The sequence below is a fragment of the Lynx rufus genome, unplaced genomic scaffold (assembly GCF_022079265.1).
Source record: "Lynx rufus isolate CCGP_SWC_20201006 ecotype Redwood Valley unplaced genomic scaffold, mLynRuf1.p SCAF_1, whole genome shotgun sequence".
Taxonomy (NCBI): domain Eukaryota; kingdom Metazoa; phylum Chordata; class Mammalia; order Carnivora; family Felidae; genus Lynx; species Lynx rufus.
In genome coordinates this window covers 156,006,458-156,029,000 of record NW_025814823.1, presented here as the reverse complement: position 1 = coordinate 156,029,000, position 22,543 = coordinate 156,006,458, and the positions used below count along the sequence as shown (strand labels likewise).

General features: G+C 35.3%; 1 protein-coding gene across 1 annotated transcript in view; it reads left to right on the top strand.

The window, feature by feature from the left end:
• FAM172A (family with sequence similarity 172 member A) overlaps positions 1-22,543 on the top strand; it is a 429,609-nt gene that overhangs the window by 176,015 nt on the left and 231,051 nt on the right. Inside the window, exon 7 of the mRNA XM_047089022.1 lies at positions 1,591-1,809. Within this exon, the coding sequence (XP_046944978.1) occupies positions 1,591-1,809 (219 nt within the window). The remainder of the gene's footprint in view (positions 1-1,590; positions 1,810-22,543) is intronic.

Below are 22,543 nucleotides of genomic sequence, written 5' to 3'. Positions count from 1 at the left end.
TAACTTTTCTAAAACTTGTGTTTATATAAAAGTTTTATTTGAATATAGATTAAAGAATATGTGGTATTTTGTTAATCAGTTTGGTATGTGTTATTGTGTAGTTTTCATATGTGTAAGACAACTATATCTTAATTAACAGTCCTATCACTAACATCACAACTTCAGTGAACTCCACAATCTACAAACCATATCATGGTTTTAGAAAATAGTATCAACTGATTGAGTAAAAAGGAAGATTGAAAACTCCTAATGAAGTTTTTACGTCGATTGTGAAATTGACTATTAACAACACCAAGTCAAGTGCAGTGGTATAGCATATTTAAAAATAAGATAATGGAGTCTGTGCTAATATTACTCTATTATTAGTGGATCACTTTTTTTTAGATCATCTTATGGTTGATTTGTCAAAAAACAAATTTTAAAGTTGAAGTAGTTCTACAGTTATAGTTTTGTAAAAAGTATATCATTTTCTTTTTCACTGAGGATGAGATTTTTTTAAATTTTACTTTCCATGGCTCTTACATGTTTTTATCATAATCTAATACCTTTCTAAAATAGGACCTTACAGGATTTTATAAGGCAAAATTGGGACATCCACAGTACAGAAGTGAATAGGAAATATGAGGTATCAATGGCTTCACAAATTTATGTTGCACATGCTTGTCAGTGGAAATTGTTTATTCTTCTCTATTTTCTTGTGGTTAGATTATTCCATCAGTTATAACTTAATATAAATACCAAAAGTTTTCTTAATTATAACCATAGAAATGTTTTCTTTGCTAGAATTGTCATACAGGAAAACATTTCTAAAACTTTAAAGAAGGTGTAAAAGCTCAGTCAGCTGTACTTTAAACTTTGGGACTTGTTTCCTGGAACTGGTCCCTAATAAAGAGAAATTCTTATGGTAGTTAAAAGTGAAAACATTTCAGGATTAAATAATTGCTTCCACACATTATAGTAAGACATTAGTTTATTTTGTTGTATGAAAGAAGAGAGGTGGAAAAAAATACAAGTTGCACAGGTAGACATTATATGTTTCTGCTATTAGAGACATGTAAATCTGTAGAATGTGTTAGATTAAATTTATGCCTTAATTGCTTATTCTTTCTTGAATTCGAGCAAATAAAAAATGCTCATTAAATTAATGTGCAATGTAAGGGAAACAAAATCTAACAAAATGTGGTCTGATATTTAAACTTCACTTGCAAAGAGGCTATTTTCTCAAAATGGGTATTTAAAATTTAATGTGGTTTGAAAGCGTACTTGTTATTTGATTATTTATTTCAATTATTTGGGGGGTTCTGCAAGACCTGAAATACTTTTTAAAAAATGGAACCTTTATAATCTTTATGTTACAGTTTTGTCTTTTTGTTCTTACCAGTAATCTCTGCTTATTTACATATACAATACAGGCAAACCATTTTAAACAACTTTTTGTTGGAAAAATTAAAACTATAGTCTTTTATAAAGAAATATTTTCATGAATATGCAACTATATTAAATCACTTTCTGTGAGATTTTACAGATTTTTTTGTGAATTGAGATGGTTTCTAAGATTAAATTCTGCTGCCTTCTTTGCTTTCAAAACAGGAAGGATATGGAGTAATAGTGCTGAATCCCAATGAAAACTATATTGAAGTAGAAAAGCCAAAGATACATGTACCGTCATCTTCTGATAGTTCAGATGAACCAGCAGAAAAACGGGAAAGAAAAGATAAAGTCTCTAAAGAAACAAAGAAGCGACGTGATTTCTATGAAAAGTATCGTAACCCCCAAAGAGAAAAAGAAATGATGCAGCTCTATATCAGAGTAAGTAATAAGATTGTAACTTTCCTTCATTATTTCTTTTCCTTTATTTGTATTTTATTCGGATGAGTTTATTTGATTAAAAGAAACTAAATTCTTTAATTTTTAACCATTCATTTCCCATGGTTGTTAACTCGGATGAAATGTTTTCTTTTTTAGTCAGTATTACAAAACACGTCATTCTTATTTCAGTGTGATATTTTATTGAAGTCTCAAAAGCAATTAATAATGCACTGTTCAAAACATCAGTCTTCATCTTGGGTGGTAATGGTTTTAATGCATTGTTTTCCTATGAGCAACCATCCATCCACGGTGTTTCAGCTTAACTTCTGAAGGCAGATGGAGGGAGGTAGAGTAATTAATATCTTAATAAATATTTAAACTAGAATAGTTTAGGGATAGTGTAATGAGGGAACTCTCTCCTTTGCTCTTTTCTTACCCGGTGAACCTTTGCACTTTGTGATGCTAGCAGCATGGGATCGTTATAGTAGTGCTACCCAAGGAGTTCTAATTCGTAGGGGGAAAAAACAATTTTATTTGCACTTTGACACATTCTGCTTGATATACATACTGTGAATTGTATATTTGAGACAGATTTATGCAATTTTCAAAGCCTGCATTATGGGTCCTAGAAATATAATTTAATAGTAAAGCATGTCAGAAATGCTACTGTGTGAGTAAAGTAGTAAATTGATATGTTCTTTGAAAGTGAGCAATTCAGAACATTTAAACATAGACAAATTAACACTTTATAAATTATATTGTAAGATGGGAGTGAAGTTTCAAATTATTCAGTTTGAGCTATTTTTACATTTCCTTTAAAAGCTCACTAATAAAATATTTCATACCATCATATTTCATATTCTTTAGCAGGAATAGATGACTTTCTAAGTTATTTTCTTCATTCTAGTTCGTGTCATAATCACTATACTTTTGGGAATTAAACTGTGCACATTCAAGACTATAGGTCAGTTTGTTGAGTAAGTTAGTGCAGTTAAGCAGTACAAAAGCAGCATATAAATTCTTAAGACCCAAAAAATGTATCCAGACCAAGAAACCCTAAAGTCCATCATACAGTGACTCAAGTAAAAGTTAGTCACATTGCAGTATTTGCATTTCTGAAAAGCATCTCACTATTTAATATATTATTTGAAAAACAAAACCAGTGATTAGATTGGAATCAAGTGCTTGCTTGTTCTGATAGAGTTATGTTACCACTTTTCTTTCCTATGGCTGCATAATGGTCGTGATGTCACCTTCTTCTCTATCCGTTGTACTCAGCTTCCTAATTATATGATCCAGTCTGTCAACCACCATTTTAGGACAGTTAAAAAAAAAATAATTCTGATATCCAGATTTCAAAAATGAATTGTAAAAGTTTTTGAAATCTACAAACCATTAAAAGTATTCACTTGCTTATGTAAAATGCAAAAAACAGTGATTTTGTGTATTAAGTTGTTTTTATTTTTTCTTAAACAGCTTCCTTTATTTGGCTATATGTATAGATTAAGCATCTATTTCTGACACCTGTATTGTGGGTTTCATATCCTCTGTTTTCTCTATCTCTTGTCAACATTGCTTGGATATTTTTCTTTTGTTCTCTTGTGTGTGTGCATTTTTTGTTTGTTTTCAAATATATTTCATTTAAAACAGCCTCTATTTAGGAGCCCCAGTGGCCTAATGGATAAGGCATTGACCTCCTAAAACAGCCTCTATTTTATATATATGTGTGTATATTAAAGGGAGAATTTTTTTTTAATTTTGCTTCATTTCTTAGATGTTATTTGAATTTATTTATTTTTTATTTAAATCCAACTTTGTTAACATATAGTGTAGTCTTGGCTTTAGGAGTAGAACCCAGTGATTCATCTCTTAACATATGAAACCTAGTTCTCATCCCAAAAAGTGCCCTCCCTAATGCCCATCACCCATTTAGCCCATCCCCTCACCCAGCTCCCCTTCAGCAACCCTCGCTCTGTTCTCTGTATTTAGGAGTCTCTTATGATGGTTTGCCTCCCTCTCTATTTTTATCTTATTTTTCCTTCCCTTCCCCTATGTTCATCTGTTGAGTTTCTCGAATTCCACATTTTGCTTCATTTTAAACATCTCTCTTTCCCTTTGTTTTTTTTTTTCTTTAATTCTTTTAGCTCTTTTACACTGCTGCCATTTTGTGCTTCTTATTGTGTCTTTTTCCTTCTTTCTTGTGCCATTTCACTCATCAGTCTCAGTTTCCATTGAAAGCACTTAAAGCAAAAACAGACTCATTTAGATAACACAACTATATACCTGATAATCTTAGTTATGAGTGTCATTTTTCCTTAATAAATACCCTTTCTCTTAAAATCTTTTGGAATTGTGCAAAAAAGTAGAAGTGAGGTGGTACTCTTCAAACATACTTCTAGATGGTAAGGTGTGATCTTGTGTTGAGGAAGACAAGAATTGTTCGTGTTGTGTATGGTGGGTGAATTCTTAGGTAATTTTGATCCACTTAAGAAGTGATTTCTTCTGGTACACTCCTTCCCACTACATGTCTCCAAAAAGTGTAATTTTCAGGCACAGAGCATGGTATGTGATGGGGAAAATTAGCATTAATTTATATACTTCTTGGGGCACCTGGGTGGCTCAGTTGGTTAAGTGTCTGCCTTCGGCTCAAGTCATGATCTCGTGGTTCCTGAGTTCGAGCCCCACATTAGGCTCTCTGCTGTCAGCACAGAGCCCACTTCAGATCCTCTGTCCTCCTTTCTCTCTGTCACTGCCCCACTCGCTCTCTCTCTGAAAAATAAACTTTAAAAAAAAGATTTAACTTAAATACTTCTTAACCATTTACATTTTGAAATTGATTATTCATTGGAATAATCCCATAAGGTAAGAGGATCAAATATTTTTATCTTTATTTTATAGTTAAGGAAACTGATGCACAGATGGCTCATTTTTGTCTAGGATCACATAACTAGTAAGTGGTAGAACTAAGTGTTGAAACCAGGACTTCTAATTATTCTAGATTCTTGCTCCCTTTCCTCTTTATCACATTGTTCTAACCAGTTGGAAACAAAATATATACATGAAATATGAATTTTAAACCAATTTAATAAAAGCATGATATGATATACTAAATGACATCTGATAATAGATTTTTGATCAGTTACTTAATAGATGCTATTAAATATTTATAAGCAACATATATAAAACATTTATATTATGTAAGTAACAAATATATGTATGTGTATACATATATATTCTCTTTTAATAGGGTCAATAATATTGATCTAATTTTACATGAGAAGACTGTGAGTCAAAACTTAGTAATTTTTCCAAAATCTCATGACTTTGATTGTAAACTCCATGAGGGCAGGGACTTAGTTGTCTTTTGCTCACTGTTATATCCCCAGAGCTCAGAACAAAGTCTTCCTAATAAATATTTGTAGAACAGAGCCTTCACAATAAATTTCTATTTGGTAAATAAGGTGGTGGAGCCAGGATTAAAATACCAATGTTTTTATTGGTCCAGCATCAATATATATCCAGCATCAATAAAGTATGCTACTTGATCTTCTGTAAGGAAACATTCAAACAAACCAAAATAAACAAAATTACATTGTTGGTCACCTACCTCAGTCTATTAGCTGAGAATACACTACAAAAATTGATGATAAAAAGTCAGTTCCGGGGCGCCTGGGTGGCGCAGTCGGTTAAACGTCCGACTTCAGCCAGGTCACGATCTCGCGGTCCGTGAGTTCGAGCCCCGCTTCGGGCTCTGGGCTGATGGCTCAGATCCTGGAGCCTGTTTCCGATTCTGTGTCTCCCTCTCTCTCTGCCCCTCCCCCGTTCATGCTCTGTCTCTCTCTGTCCCAAAAATAAATAAACGTTGAAAAAAAAATTTAAAAAAAAAAAGTCAGTTCCTCAATATTTATATTATACCTTGATCTGTGTATTTTCATCTGAATATATAAAAGTGAGATATCCTGTTTTCTTTTTTAACTATATCATTAAGATAGTAAAATTATGGATGAAAATGGAAATACTTCATGCCAACCTACTGCGATTTCTGTTTTACACACTTGCTCATAAGAGTAGAGCCAAGTTGTTGTACTTGGTCTATGCTGCACACACTTTGTGCTTTATGGGAACTGTAACGTTGCTTCCTATTCTTTCCTCTCATCCAAATTCTGTCCATGTTGTAGTATCCAGCTGAAATCTCACCTTTTCATATCACCGTAGTCAATAGTCTCCTTACTGTGACTCATGGATGTTCCTGTGAATGGTTAACTTATGTGGAATTTATCATGTGCTGTCTTGAGATATCTCTGTGTTTTTGTTTCATAATATTATCAATATTTATTTTTTTATGCCTTTCCTCTAGATCTCCCCATAATCCTAGAGATCTTTGAGCATATTTTATAGGTCAATCCTTAAGAATAAACAGGTGTGAGCTAATTTTTACAGTAGTATAGAGCATACTATGAAGGAGTCAGGAACTGATAATAAACCCACTCACTGGAATCCATACCCCTGTAAGGAGAGCAGAGCAAAAAGACTAGACCTTAGTCTAGGGAAACCTAAATAAGGTGACTTGCAGCATAAATAGGGTTATTCTGGTATCAGACTGGATCATAAGAGGACAAGTACTCAGACTAAGGAAGATCAGTTAAAAGCACTGTACAGTATGTAGGTGGAATATAGGCAAAACTGACTGGATGCTGACCTATGTAATACTGAGTTAGAATTGCTTGAATATCTCTTCCCTAAGAGATGTAGCTGTGGGCTGTGGTGATAGGAAGTAAAGAAGAGAGATTAGACCCTGAAGGTTAAAAAAAAAAAAAAAATGCTGGGAGTGGAAGAGGGAAAGAAATGACATGGCCAGAGAAGGAAAACTCCACATGTGAAAGAGACATTTACAGAATAAGACTCTTGGCATAGCCTGGCATTACACATTGAAGATACTCAAATATTTATGGCTTGATTGCTTGTTGACATCGATCAAAAATCTCATCCCTTAACATGAGAGATATTTGGTGTCTAGTTTTCTGACGGTTTTTTTTTTGGCATTTACATGAATTTTTGCAATTGTTCAGAAACAGTCAACTCATAAACTAACTGAAGCTTTCTTTTAAAAAATATGTTTTTGACACTCTGACTTGGGTTATGTTTAAAATATTGGTGAAGGCTGATAAATATCCCGTCTTCTCCTCTGTACCTGTTCTCTTCTGTGCTAATGCCACTGGAGCCATTTCTATCTTGTGTTTTAGCAACCAGATTTTATTTATATTACAGCCAATGATTGTATAATCTCTGGAACCATTTTACATTCCTAGTATATTTAAGTATTTGAATTTCTTTTTTCTGGAATCTAGTAAATAGCCAAAAACGTCACTTCAAGTTTTTGTAAATATCTAGTATTAACAGGCAGAAATAAAGTAGAATCCAGGCCTAAAACTTTAAGTTTAGCAAAGTATAATTTTATTTTATATACTAAATGAGTATAAATAGATATGACTAACTATTGGATTATGTAGCACATTTCTGATGCATTAGAAGCAGAGCTTGAGAGATCAAAGTACTTACTGTTTCATGTGGCAACTTTCCTTAAGTATGAAATAATGTACTTTCTGGCATATATTATGGCTTATTAAGGGGATTGATTTGGTCTAGGCAATAAACATCATGTCAGACATGCCTGGCAGGAAAACCTGCTTAATATGTTTTGTAATAAGACGGAATTTTTTGTTCTCGAAAACATCTGCCAACTGAATTCAAGAGTGAAGACAGAAAATGTCATCAATTTAGTGGTAATCCTATAAATTTAGTTTCTTTCTGAGCAACACATAGCAAGATACACAAATTTCCCAGTGTTAATCACCACTGGTTATAGTACTTTGTAAAACGATGAAACAAAAACATTTTATTTTTATATAATGTGTTAATTAATTCATAATGAATTTTAATATTTCAACTGATAAAATTTTAACAAGCATCTTGCCAACAGATCATTTTTTAAAGCATCTGTTTTTTAATGTGTTGGGTTGAGAACTGAGTCAAATGGCTAAATATGTACATATATTCTTTTTAAAAACATATTTCTACCCCCATAATTATAGATACACTATTTTTTCTCCTTAGACCACCAGGGGCTGCTGCTGTTCATACTGCATATTGCTTTCCTCTGAAACTGAGTACCCCCGTCACACTGCATCTTTTCTCTCTTCCTTTTTTCCCCCCTTAGGCCCAAATCTTTTAATATATAACTGGAAAGGAAAAATAATAGGCTTAGCTAACAATTTAATAACCAATATAAGAGTTTATATTTTAAACATTTTCTACAGTCCAAGACATTTACATTTTTCCAAATGAACTTAAAACCAGTAGTCATTGAAGGCACACAGTGATACTAATTATTTTATTTCCTCTTCAGAGTGTCTGAAATAACTTTCAGAATCATCCCCTTTGCAGAGATATAGTCTGGAGATGAGATTAAATGTATAGAATCTGAATGACCTGATTTTGAATCCCAGTTTTCCATGTAATATAGTGTGATTTCAAGTAAGTTAATTTCCCTTTGCCTCAGTTTTTTGGTCTGAAAAGTGGAATCATAATAATACATGTAAAGTGAACATAGTTTCTGACACATAGTCTTGGGCCTTCAGGGTCAGTCAATAACATCCTGTCTTCTCTCAAGTTCAAAATCAACTCAGAAAGTATCCAATTCTCAGGGTTTCTAGCTTTTGAACCGTTCAGTACCTTGTACCAGAAATAATACCTCTGTCTTACCTTCCTGAGTTTGGAACCCAGTGAGCAAAATGACAAAAAATCAGACAAAAGGAGATCAAAACACCAGCTTTTTGGGACGCCTGAGTGATTAGTGGGTTAAGCATCTGACTCTTGATTTCAGCTCAGGTCATGATCTCACAGTTTGTGAGTTTGAACCCTTCATCAGGCTCTGCACTGACAGTGTGGAGCCTGCTTAGGATTCTCTCTCTCCCTCTCTCTCTCTCTCCCTGCCCTTCTCTCATGTGTACTGTAGCTCAAAATAAAAAATAAACTTAAAAAAGAAACAAATACCAGCTTTACTAATTGATATAGTTCAAATGGAAGCTGTGGCTTAGATCTGTGACTAAATTTAGATTACCTAATATATTTCCCCCTGAAAAGAATTTTTACCCATTTTCCAAACACCCCCACTTTGCTTTTCACATAATAGAAAACAAGGTGAAATGCATCCTTTTTGCAAGTAGATTTGAAAGATGCCCAGAAAGGCTGAGTTGAACATGCTGTTTTTTCTCCCAAATGTACTATATCAAGTAAGTCACTTCCCCTATGAGAGAGAGAGTGAAGGGTAGTGAAAGATATTGAGAATGCCAGTCTAGGTGAATGTCTCCACCTGAAGCCAGGAGAGAAGTGGATCCCACCTGACAAAGTTAGCCCCTAATTAAAAGATCGCTTTTGGGGCGCCTGGGTGGCTCAGTCGGTTGAGCGACCAACTTGGTTTCCGCTCAGGTCATGATCTCATGATTCATAAGTTCAGGCCCCACATCGGGCTCGCTGCTGTCAGCCTGTCAGCTCGGAGCCCACTTCAGATCCTCTGTCTCCCTCTCTCTGCCCCTCCCCCACTCGTGCTCTTCCCCAAATAAATAAATATATTTTTAAAAGATCATTACTAGTTACACTTGCATTTTCTAACAACTCAGTAAAGCAATATTAAAATATTATCATTAAATGTTCACTACAGATTACCTTAGTTTCTTTATTTTAAGATTTTTGTTTAGGGGCATCTGCGTGGCTCAGTCAGTCGAGCATCAGACTCTTGATTTGAGCCAGGTCATGATCTCCTGCTTTGTCCAGACTTGCTTTGGGTTCAGTGCTGATAGTGCAAAACCTGGTTGAGATTCTCACCCTCTCTCTGCCCCTCCCCCACACGTGCTGGTGTGCTCAGTGCATGCACACTCTCTGTGTCTGTCTCAAAAATAAATCAGTAAACTTAAATACATTAAATTCTTTTAAAAAAAGATTTTCATTTAAAGGGTAAACTGGATCAAACTGGATTATAGGAAAAGTAGCCACAAAATTGTTTCATTTTAAAGCACTTAAAGGGCCTTAATTCTGTTTTAATCATCAGAAATCAATCTTTATGTTTTCATGTTTCATGTTACCAAAGCCTAGTAAACGGTAGATTTTTAATAAATATTTGATGAATGAATATTTGAATAAATGCTTGCTTACATGAACCTACAAAGCAAAAGAGACAGACCTTTCACTATATCAATGTGCTCTTTGATATTGACTAGTATGATAGTTGAAAGAACTCTGATACTCTGTATGACTGACATATACTAACACTCAGAAAGTTAGTCCATTGTTCTATAAACCCACTTAACAACCCTGCAAGCCCACCATGCCATGGAGAAGATGGAGGAGTTTGTGTATGAGGTCTGGGAGGGACACTGGAGGGTCAACCCCTATGACGCACTCCCCGACTGGCTGAATGACAATGACTACCTGCTACATGGCCACAGACCGCCAATGCCCTCCTTCCGGGCTTGCTTCAGGAGCATTTTCCGCATCCATACAGAAACTGGCAACATCTGGACCCATCTGCTTGGTTTTGTGCTGTTTCTCTTTTTGGGAATCTTGACCATGCTGAGACCAAATATGTACTTCATGGCCCCTCTACAGGAGAAGGTGGTTTTGGAGATGTTCTTTTTGTGTGCAGTGCTCTGCCTCAGCTTCTCCTGGCTCTTTCACACCATCTGTTGTCATTCAGAGAAAGTCTCTCGGACTTTTTCCAAACAGGATTATTCAGGTATTGCTCTACTGATTATGGGGAGCTTTGTCCTCTGGCTTAAAGTCAGCAAAATAATTAGATCTTTAGATTTAGAACAGAAATTACAGTGAAGACCAGAATTGTGCATTTATCAGTTTTGTCTAGCCACTGGCCAATTTTGGTGAGGGATTCTGCTATAAATAGGATGTGGTGGAAAGAAAAAGAACTTCAGGATCAAAGAGAGGCATGTTGTAATCTTAATTCTTTGACAGGCTGTGATGTTAGACAAGTCACCTCTCTGAGCTTCAGTCTCTTCTTCGGTAAAGTAAGGATATCATAGCTAATAGGCTGTTGTAAGGAATAAATAAGGTAAATTAATGCTTATGAAATCAACCAGTGGGATATCTACTATTTGGTATATCCCGTCTTCTTTATCTTCCCTCCTTACCCTCTTTCTTTCCCTTGGGAAATATGGGAAGAATTATGGCCAAATGAGGTCTTTTCCAATTGGTTTATAATCACTGCTTTTCAAACCTTTGGTCTCAGGACCCCTTTATATGCTTAAACATTATTAAGATCACTAAAGTGTTTTTGTCTACGTGGGTTATTATATCTATTCATATTTACGACAAAAAGAATTAAATTTGAAAAAGTATTTAAATATTTTAAAATAACAATGAGCCCATAGATGATGACATAAATAACATACTTTTATGAGAAATGACTATATTTTTTAAAACAAACAAAAACACATAGAAGTGTGGCATTAAAAAAGTCTCTAATGTCTGGCTTAGTAGACAACAGCTGAATTCCACTTCTGTTTCTGCATTCACTCTCTTGTGATATGTTCCTTGTCAACATTTATGAAGAAAGTTTGGCCCCACACAGATATGCAATTATAAAAGGAGGGAGAATTTTAAAAACTTTTTCAGATAATTGTATATATTCTCCTTTGATGCTACGCCAACACTCAACAAGAAGTAGTTTCTTAAAGATTACTTACTGTATGAATCTAAAACACATGTGTAAGTATTTTGTACTGTTTTCATGAAAATTCATTGGTCTTTGTTGTACTTTGAATGGATCTTTTGCTTGTGAATGACTTTACAACATTATGTATTAGTCATTTGGAAAATAATGTATCATTGAACCCTATAGATCTTCCAAATATTGACGTATTTTATTAAGTAGTATCAAAAATTCCTTTCTAATACTATTAGAAAGGAATGCCATGTACCAGTGGCATCTGCAAAGATTTTAAGAATTGAAAAACTATTAAGCTTATCAGGGAGGATACAAGTTTCCCCAAATTTTAATTTTTAGCAAGAAAGTTCAATTTTTATCATTAGCAACAAGCACCATTTGTTGTTTTTTCTTCAACTATCAGGCTTATTTTGTTTATTTTCAAGAAAATGGTTTCCAAATACCCAACCTGCATAATCATTGTTTGTTCATCAGTCTTACAAGTAAAAATCATCTTCTATTAAAAAGACAGCTACCTTAGCTCACAACTCAGTCCATTGCACAACTACTTTTCCTCTAGACTAACATAATTTGTTTTGCAGGTGCTTTATGTGTACCTTCTAGTTCACTCAGAATATTAAACAAACATATACTCTGGGGTTGAGATTTAATAAAAGTAATTTTACTGCTCCACCAACAATTTTTAAGTGAACTTGCTTCCACCCACCCTCCCCCCCCCCCTTCAGTGTGTGGCAGTGAAGAATGCGATGACTGCTAGTATAGTTTGGTACCACTGCTGTGATCAGTGCTAAGTCACAGGCAGTTTTTCTCCATTGTTTTCTTCACTGTTAATGCAGATGCCAACACAGTGAAAAAGACACATAATGTTTTAGTATTATTATTTTTAATGTTTATTCATTTATTTTGAGAGAGAGAGTGTGAGCCAGGGAGGGGCAATGGAAGGGAGAGGGAGAGAGAATCGCAAGCAGGCTCCACGCTGTCAGCGCACAGCCCAGTGCAGGTTCAATCTCACGAACGGTGAGATCATGACCAGAGCCAAAATCAAGAATCAGTTAATAAAGCCCCCCAGGTGCCCCTGTCTTAGTATCATGTGGATCCCCTTAAACTCTCAGAAACCTCTAGAGGTTTGCAAAGCACGTTTCTAGAAGCACTGGCCTACTTCTCTTTTTTGGAGTTGAATATACAGGCAACCAAACAAAGCAGTTTATAAGATTAAAATAAGAACCATTTTTTAGTTGATACGTTAGGCAACATGAAAGTAGAACAATATGAGCAGCTATGTAATCTGAAATAGAGAAACTAGAACGGAGTACGTCATTTCTTTCTTTTTTCTTTTCTCTTCTTTTCTTTTCTTTTCTTTCTTTTTTTTTTTTTTTTTTTTTTTTAAGACATTTGGGCCTATCCAGTTTTAACTCTTCTTATCTGGTCTCAGGGAGCACTATGTGTAGACTACTTCACCTGTTCTCCATCTTCCTCACCATCTTCCTAGAAACTGAGATGTCAGTCCACATTGACCAGGCCATTGGAATTGGAGGACTTAGAATGTTTGTTTTCTTTTTCTACTGCTCGGGAATAGTAGAATAGAAGGCCCTGGAGAACCGCATGCCCATTTTGGAGTTTAGCAACCTACTTTTCATTTCCCATTTCTTTCCTCTAAAATGGGTGGCCTCTTGCTTCCCAGGAGGGCTCAGATATTTAGCCTGCTTTCCAGTTGAGGTCTAATGTACTACCAAATTCTACTAGTTCTGCACTGGTTCTGTCTCCCTGTTTTATATTTGCCTTCCTTTGCAGTATTGACTCTATAATGGTTAAGAGCTGGGTGCTGGTGTCTGTCACATGTGTACAGGGTTTTACACATAATATTCACGCAATAAATACTAGTTATAATTATTGTAATATTCTTAGTTTATGATCCAAGTTCCACATGTCCACAACTCTCCATTTCTGAAGCTATATTCTTCCTAGTTCTCCAAATTCAATTCTTCTTTCTTGCCTAAAGTTACATTTGACAGCAACTGTCTAAAATACAATTGGATTGGGGCGCCTGGGTGGCTCAGTTGGTTGAGTGTCCGACTTTGGCTCAGGTCATGATCTCACAGTTCATGGGTTTGAGCCCCACATCAGGCTCTTACCCTGCTTTGGATTCCGTACTCCCTCTCTCTCTGCCCCTCCCCTACTCACTCTCTCTCTCTCTCTCTCTCTCCTTCTCTCTCTCTCTCTCTCAAAAATAAACAAATAAATAAAGGATTCTGTGTCTCCCTCTCTCTCAATCTCATAAAGCATGGATTGACCATGCTTCTATCAGGCTTTGAATGTGAATGGTGATTCTTGCATTTTCACAACTTGCACCTCGTTTTGGGAAAGAAGGACAATTTAATACCCTCTGTGTCCTACTACCCCTCCCTTTCTGGCTGGGGCTTTGTGCATACATTTGTCTAGTTAGGAATAGTTGTTTGTTTCTTTGTGTAAACTTCACACCTGTCTCAGGTGTTACCTTGACTTTACAGATATGTAAAATGAGACTCAGATGTAAATAGACTTACTCATGGTTGTATACCTAATAAGAGTAACTAAACCAAATTTTGAAGCGAGGTCTATTGGACTGCGAAGCCTATGTTTTTCCTACTACTACATTGCCAGTAGTGAACATTTTTTACAAGTGGCTCTCTAAGATTTCTCTGCATATACATAAAATATATACACATGAGTGACTGAATAAGTGGATCTCTCTTGAATTGCAACGCAATTGCTGCGATGTAAGACAAATAATATTCCCCACAATGCAATAGTTTATTCAAAGATTGCTGTTATAGAGTTGCAGTGAGTGGATAGATTGAGTGTAGAATCTGGGACCCACCTTCTCTCCTCTGCAATAAGACACTGTCACGCTTTATTTTTGCCTGCACCCCAAACTGTCCATCTGGAACGTATGGGTTGTTTGACTGCAAAGGAGTTTGGTGTTATTGCAGGTGGGGATGAGAGAAAGCCTAAATCACCTTATATAATTGACTCAAAAGTGCTTTGTTTACTGTAGTTGACTTTTTTTTTTTTAACCCTCCCCTGATTTCAGCTTGTCTGTAGGTTAAGTTTGCTTGATCTCGCCATCAGCATGTTGCTCCACTGTTGAGCCAGTCCAGTATTCACATCTGCACAGTATGGCTTTATCAGTGGATGTGAGCACCGCTGTGTGCATCTCTCATGTGTAGCATAGCGGGGCCATATAACAGGTTTACTGAGTGACTTGAATATTTACATTATAGACTCCTCTCATTTCAATTTGAATTGTATATGTGCATTTGTAAACATTATGAAATTGTGTATTTAGATTTACTTGCTCAGAGCATGAAATTGCTGCCTAATATACTCTATGTATCAGTATCATCTCATACTCATATTAATTTTATTCATGGGGTGCCTGGGTACTTCAGTTGGTTAAGCATCCAACTCTTGATTTCGGCTCAGGTCATGATTTCACGGTTTGTGAGTTCAAGTCCCGCTTTGGGCTCCATGCTGACAGCATGGGGCCTTCTTGGGTTTCTGTCTCCCTCTCTCTCTGCTCCCTACCCACCATTAGCTCTCTCTCTCAAAAGAAAAAAATTTATTCTTAGCATGATTTTCATTATTTAATTTAGAAGAAAACATTGATTTTTTTCCTTGAAAATTAACAGATTATAAGCTGCAATTAGCGGCTTATTTAGAGATCCCATAAAAACAAAGATAAAGTTTGAATATGAATCTCAGTGGTCATCATCTGCCAAGACTTTCCCTAATTTCTGTGGGTCCTAAAAATGATTCTTATACCTGAATCTGTTTTCCTAAAAACTTTAATATAGCTTCCAAATGCCCAATTTGGTGTTTGAAATTTCCCCCTGAAATTTCAGAAAATTTTCTCTTCCCCAGTAGGTGATAAAGAGATCACAGGCCTTTATCTTTCAGGATGCTATTATATTTGATAATTCTAAAATAGTTTGACATTTTTTAATAGTCACTATTTTTTATTTAGAAGTCTTTTAGACATTCTGAGCCAAAGTTTCATGTTTCTACTGAAGCAATAATAATACTCCATTTCCAGAGCTGTAAAATGGATTAACAATTTTTTTAATTGAACTGTCAGATAAAAATTAGAATTAGGATTTTATATTGTTAAATTAAACAAATCTATCAAAGGTAGAATCTCTTTTAGTCATTGAGAAGAGGAACTCGTTTTTGCGTTGTTGCTGTTCTAAATTTTTGGCAGTAAGGCATATTTTTTCCATATAAAAAGGAATGTGTCCAATTCATTCAGCCCACACTTGTTTACTATTTTATATAAAGAGTACATTTAGGAAGAACATTACTTCTAGGAGAAGGATTCCACCAGAATATGTTGCCAAAAGATAGTATCTGAAACCTGGTAGGCATTTTTCAGAGACATACCAAGTTTGACTGGTTTACTTCTAGATGTAGATGAGGAAACTGAGATTAAGAGAAATTTGCTCAGAATTGCACTATTATTAGTGACAAAGGTATTATTGGGATCTAGGTTTTTCTATTAACCATTCTGGTTATTGAAATTTTTATATTAGAACTGAATTTCTTCCCCTCCATTTGTATTTGCAAGTAGCTTCTCTGGCCTTTGTCTCAGTATCTGATGGGATTGGGAGAGAAGAAAATGGTTGTGTGTGTGTGTGTGTGTGTGTGTGTGTGTGTGTGCGCGCGCGCGCGCGTGCACGCGCATGTGTTATTAGACAGGGGTAGGGGATAGGTGGTCATTAAGTAATTTAGATTGCAACCTAAAAGTTAGTTGAAAACAGTATTCCTAACATAATCAATTTTAAGATCTAAAAGGAAGAATATAAATTTGAAAATCTTAGTGCATTATATGTGAATTATGATGTTAACTATACTTCATTTGCTCTTAATGTTCTTTGTTTCAATTTCACACAGGAGAGTGAAAAACTTCCCTCAGAATTCTTGTGCAGACTGCATATATAATAATGCCATCAAGTAAAAGCTATTATTTGTGCATATATAGCTCAGTCAATTGAAGATTGCTCAGATTATCATCTTTTTTCATTGATTTTAAAACCTTTTATCACATCTTAACATCTCTGAATTTGGGATGCATCTTAAAAATTAATGGCATATCATGGATTATTTGGTGACTTTTTTTCTCTTAATGGTACATAAAACAGTACTACCTTTCAAAATTGATGGTATTGTAGGTGGATGAAATATTGTATGAGACAGGGTGCTTCATTGCACAATTGTAAGGGAACATAATTCTTATCCGGCACCCCTTGGGGTCATGCAGTACATAGACTGTGGCCTTACAGGGTAGCCCTAGTAGAGATGATGTGGAGATTTGTGACTCTTCTCACATTTTACCCCATATTTGATCCCATAAATTGAACAAAGACCACCTGCATACTGTTTGGCAACTAGTGACCCCTCAATAAATGTGTATTTATTTACTTACGCAATATTGTAATCAGTTGTATCCTTTTATTTGCCAAAGCCGGTGGAGAGCAGGTTTGATTCCCTCCCCCCCATTACTAGATGCAGTGTTACTAAGAAGAGGTAGACACCTAGATGGTAAACTTCGATGGTAAATCTGGGACGTAATGACTAAATGATTATGTTAAATAAAGAATTTAGCCCCTCATCGTCTAGTTAGTCCTAATCATTTTTACTTTTAAAATTTATTTTGGTACTTTCAAGATGCCTAAAATAACCACTAGAATGATAAAAGTACAGTATCAGTTATAGGTTGTACTGTTTTAGAATACCTTCATTGATTTTATACCATCTCCCAAGTGCTAGATATTAAAAATAAAAAATGGGAGAAGAATAAAACATAATTTCTACTCAAGGCACATGAAATTAGCCAGCATTACAAGTCAAGATACCAGATGTATCTTGAAACTGAAGGAAATGTGTCCTGTTGAGTAGCACAGCTTTGATTGGACCTCTTCACATTTCAATTCATTTGAGCACTATTTAAATATGTTGTGTCTGCCATAGCCCTTTGTGAGATATGTAGATGGAAAAGCCAGAATCCTTGTTCTCCAGGAACTCACATACAGTCTTGGGAGAGGCCGAAATATTCTTAAGTAACTCTGATATGAGGCAGATTGTAGTAAGTATTTTGAAGTAGTTATATGTTGCATTCTAGGCATACAAAAGAAAAATGTATCTTTCACAACTATTAATATAGCATTAGTAATAAAAGTCAGACACTTAAAAGAGATTTAATTGTAGACTACATTGAATTTAAAATTTAAGAATTACTCTATACATTTTCTTTATTAAATACAACTTATTGCAGTGAGAACCTCTATTTTAATGCAGATAGTTTATATAAATTCTTTTACATTATGTTATATAACGTGATTTTTTTTTGTTGAGTATTATAAACCACTTAAAAAATTTGCCGCTTTAAAAAAATTAATTTGGTGGATATTTTGACACATTCTGAAATTGTAATATTTCAATTTTCACTAATGTAGTGATGTTTTATTCTTGATATTTAAAATGATTTTGCCCTTTTAGCTCAAATGAAGCTAAACATATAAGCAGCATTTCAAAACTTTTAGAACCATATAATGTCCCTTAAATAATTCTGTCCTTTTGTTTTTACCTCCTCCATCAAATGATTTCTGGTATATTCACTTTATATCTGTGATGTATTCATTCACTCTTCAGGAGGAATAATGTAAGTTAATAATGCACCCTATCTTTTAATAAAGTTTTATAGATCATAAAACACTTTATTCTTTAGGAAATATAATGTGAAGTTGACAATTAGTAGTTTTCATTAAAAACCATTATTTCTATTAAGGTGTACATTTTCTTTTTTTTTTTATTTTTTTTTAAATTTTTTTTTTCAACGTTTATTTATTTTTGGGACAGAGAGAGACAGAGCATGAACGGGGGAGGGGCAGAGAGAGAGGGAGACACAGAATCGGAAACAGGCTCCAGGCTCTGAGCCATCAGCCCAGAGCCCGACGCGGGGCTCGAACTCACGGACGGCGAGATCGTGACCTGGCTGAAGTCGGACGCTTAACCGACTGCGCCACCCAGGCGCCCCTAAGGTGTACATTTTCTTAATTGCTAATGATATTGATGTTTGTTAGTTCCTTCTTATGTGGGTTTAAATAGTTATTTTTGGCAAAAGATCTAACCAAGCAACGTTCTTCAAAAAGGATTAAAATGATGAACAAATTAATCTTTATGGGATTCTTTGAAGGTCCTGTTCTACTGTAAATTACTATTAACTGTTGGAGTATCTTTTATAAGGTAGTTTAAGTAGGAGAGTTTCTGAGGAGATTACATTCTGATTTTAAAGTAATTCTGCTCATGCCCATCCACATGCCTTTTTCACACTCCCCCTTTCTAGTGACCCCAGGTTTAGTTTTTACTAAAAAAGGTTTAACATAAATTAATCCCTTTGTGGAAATATTGTAAGCTTCATTTGGATAAAGATTCTGGGTTAATCATCTTTTTGTATCTTGTAGCACCTAACAAGTTGCCTTGAACATACATAATATTGAAAGGTTGTTGTTGGTTGACTTATTGGACTAAATGACTCTACTTTGAGATTTGACTTTACTTAGATAGTGGCCATAGGAAAACTGCTCTCTTTTTCTCTCTCCCAATTTCTTGCCCCTCTTTTCTTCACTTGTTCCATTCTAGCACCACTGACCTCCCTGCTATTCTTGGATTATGCCAGACATACCCCTGCCTCTCACTCTCTGCATTGGCTGTTCACTCTGTCTGTAGTGTTTGCCCCCAAATATATGCAATGCTAACTTGTTGAAATCCTTTAAGTATTTTCTCCAATATCATCTCAATAGAGATATATACCTTCACTATCCTAGTTATAATTACAACCCACCCATTTCCCATTCTGTTTACCTAGCTCTACTTTTCCTTTTTTTATAACACTCATTACCTTCTGATCTATCATATAATTTACCTATCCATTAAATATTGTTTTATTGTCTGTCTCTCCTGTTAGATTGTAAGTTCCGGGAGGGCTGGTATTTTTATTTTGTCATTGAAATGCCCCAGGTTTTTAGTACAATGTCTGGCACAGAGTAGGTTCTGAGTCAATATTTGGAGATCAATCTATAGGCTGAAAGGTATTGTTTTGTTTGGATTGTCATCTACTGGTAGGGATTGTCTTATCAATAGTTTATTGTACATGGTACCATTTTGAGAGTTAGTGTGCTACACATTGTTCTAAGCTCTTTGTATGTATATCACATTTAATCTTTCATTAGCCCACTCTTCACTGTATTGGGAATTATTTGCTTATGTTTTTGTGCTTGTACTTAATTAGGTATTTACTGTATCTTATTCATATTTGTATACACAGTGTCTGGTACATAGTGGGCACCCAAATATTTATTAAATGAAGATGTGAGTGATAAATGTTTTGACAAGTATAGCAAACTGACATTATAGGGAAACTCATAAAATGGAACCTAGTGACTCTAGTGACCAAATTAGAGAAAATATTTCTTTTAAAACTATAAAAACAAACCCTGAAAAGATTAAAAATTTTCAAAGGATAAATTTTAAAATATTTTAAAATATATTTGAATAATAAGGAATGTGTCCCATTTATTTTAAGTGGTATTAAATCTTATTAATAGTTCGAATAACAATAGTCACCATTGAGCTAAAAGTATGCCACAAAACAGTTGCCTGTTAACCTGAGATATTTGAAAAAATTTGAAAGGTTAGTCATAAAAAATGCTATATTTAGAGGTCTAAACATGGTTTCTTTCTTGTTTAAGTAGCCTTCTGGCTTATTGCCCTGTATAATTCAGGGCACACTCATGTAGCCAGAGTAGTCCTGTAAAAAAGACAATGAAATGACCCCATCAAGTCCAGTCAGTAAGGAAAGCTGTATTCCCACTCTATATTCTAAGGAATTTTTGTCCTTGCAGGGCTTCCTTTGCTTTCTCACTCAGATTCACCCTGTCCTACATAATGAGGGTGATCTGACTGCCTTTTTTGTGTTCAGCAGCTGCCCAAGATACTGCTTTCTCCAGAGCCGTAGCTATATGCAAAGGGACCACCTCCCTGGTCAGAAGTGGGAGGTAGGAAGTGGATATTCTAGACTCATCTCTCCAGCCCTTACTTCTAGGGAGAAAATTAGGCAGTTACATTAAATATCCTAAGTTGATATATTAACATAATTCTCAAAATTAAGCCAGAAAGATTACCTAGTTAGCTTATAATTGTCATGTTCAGACATTTGGAATGAAATACTTCTTTCATAATATTCAGTTGAACACTTAAAAGTGGAACATTATGGAGAAGTATCTCATTATTGGACACTGTACAAGTTTCTATTCAGATTCTAAAGCATTCTTCACAAAGTCTTTTTTTATTTTTTTGTTTCAGATTTTTATTTAAATTCTAGTTAATCACATATAGTATAATATTAGTTTCAGGAGTAGAATTTAGTGATTCATCACTTACACATAACACCCTGTGCTCTTCACAAGTGCCCTCCTTAATACCCATCACCCATTTAGCCCATCCCCCCACCCACCGCCAATCCAGCAGCCCTCAGTTTGTTCTCTACAGTTAGGAGTCTCTTGTGGTCTGCCCCTTCTTGTTTGTTCCTTCCCCTATGTTCATCTGTTTTGATTCTTAAATCAGAGTGATACCATATGGTATTTGTCTTTCTCTGACTCAATTATTTCATTCAGCATAATACTCTCTTAGCTCCATCCACATTGTCGCAAATAGCAAGATTTCATTCTTTTTTACGGGTGAGTAATAGTCCATTTTATTTACATAAATATTTACATTTATGTGTTTATCTCACATCTTCTTTATCCATTCATCAGTCAGTTGGTATTTGGGCTCTTTCCATAGTTTGGTTATTGTTGATAATGCTGCTATAAACATCGGGTTGCATGTGTCCCTTCAAGTCAGTATTTTTGCATCTTTTGGGTAAATAACCAGTAGTGCACTTGGTGGATCATAGGGTAGTTCTGGTATTAACTTTTTGAGGAACCTGCAACTATTTTCCACAGTGGCTGCACCAATTTGCATCCCCACCAGCAGTGTAAGAGGGTTCCCCTTTCTCCGCATCTCACAACATCTGTTGTTTCCTGTGTTGTTAATTTTAGCCATCTTGACAGGTGTGAGATGGTATCTCATCATAGTTTTGATTTGCACATCCCTGATGATGAGTGATGTTCAGCATCTTTTCATGTGTCTGTTGGCCATCTGGATGTCTTCTTTGGAAAAATATCTATTTATATCTTCTGCCCACTTCTTTTTTTTTTTATAATTTTTTTAAGTTTATTTATTTTGAGAAAGAGAGAGAGAACAAGCAGGGGGAGGGGAGAGAGGATCTGAAGCAAGCTCTGTGCTGACAGCAGAGAGCCTGATGCGGGGCCTGAACTCATGAACCATGAGAACATGACCTGAGCCGAAATCAAGAATTGGACATTTAACCAACTAAATCACCCAGGCACCCCTCTTCTGCCCATTTCTTAACTGGATTATTTGTTTTTTTGGATGTTGAGTTTGCTAAATTCTTTATTGATTTTGGATATAAGCCCTTTATCTGATAAGTCATTTGTAGGCATCTTCTCCCATTCTGAAGGTTGCCTTTTAGTTTTGTTGATTGTTCCTTTGCTATGCAGAAGGCTTTTATCTTGATGAGGTCCCATTTGTTCATTTTTGCTTTTGTTTCCATTGCCTCAGGAGATGTACCTAGTAAGAAGTTGCTATGGCTGATGTCATAGAGGTTGCTGCCTGTGTTCTTCTCTAGGATTTTGATAGTTTCCTGTCTCACATTTAGATCTTCCATCCATTTTGAATTTATTTTTGTGTATAGTGTAAGTGGTCCAGTTTCATTATTTTTCATGTTGCCATCCTGCATGTTGCTGTCCAGATCTCCCAACACCATTTGTTGAAGAGAATGTCTTTTTTCCATTGGATATTCTTTCTTGCTTTGTCGAAGATATGTTGACCATATACTTGTGG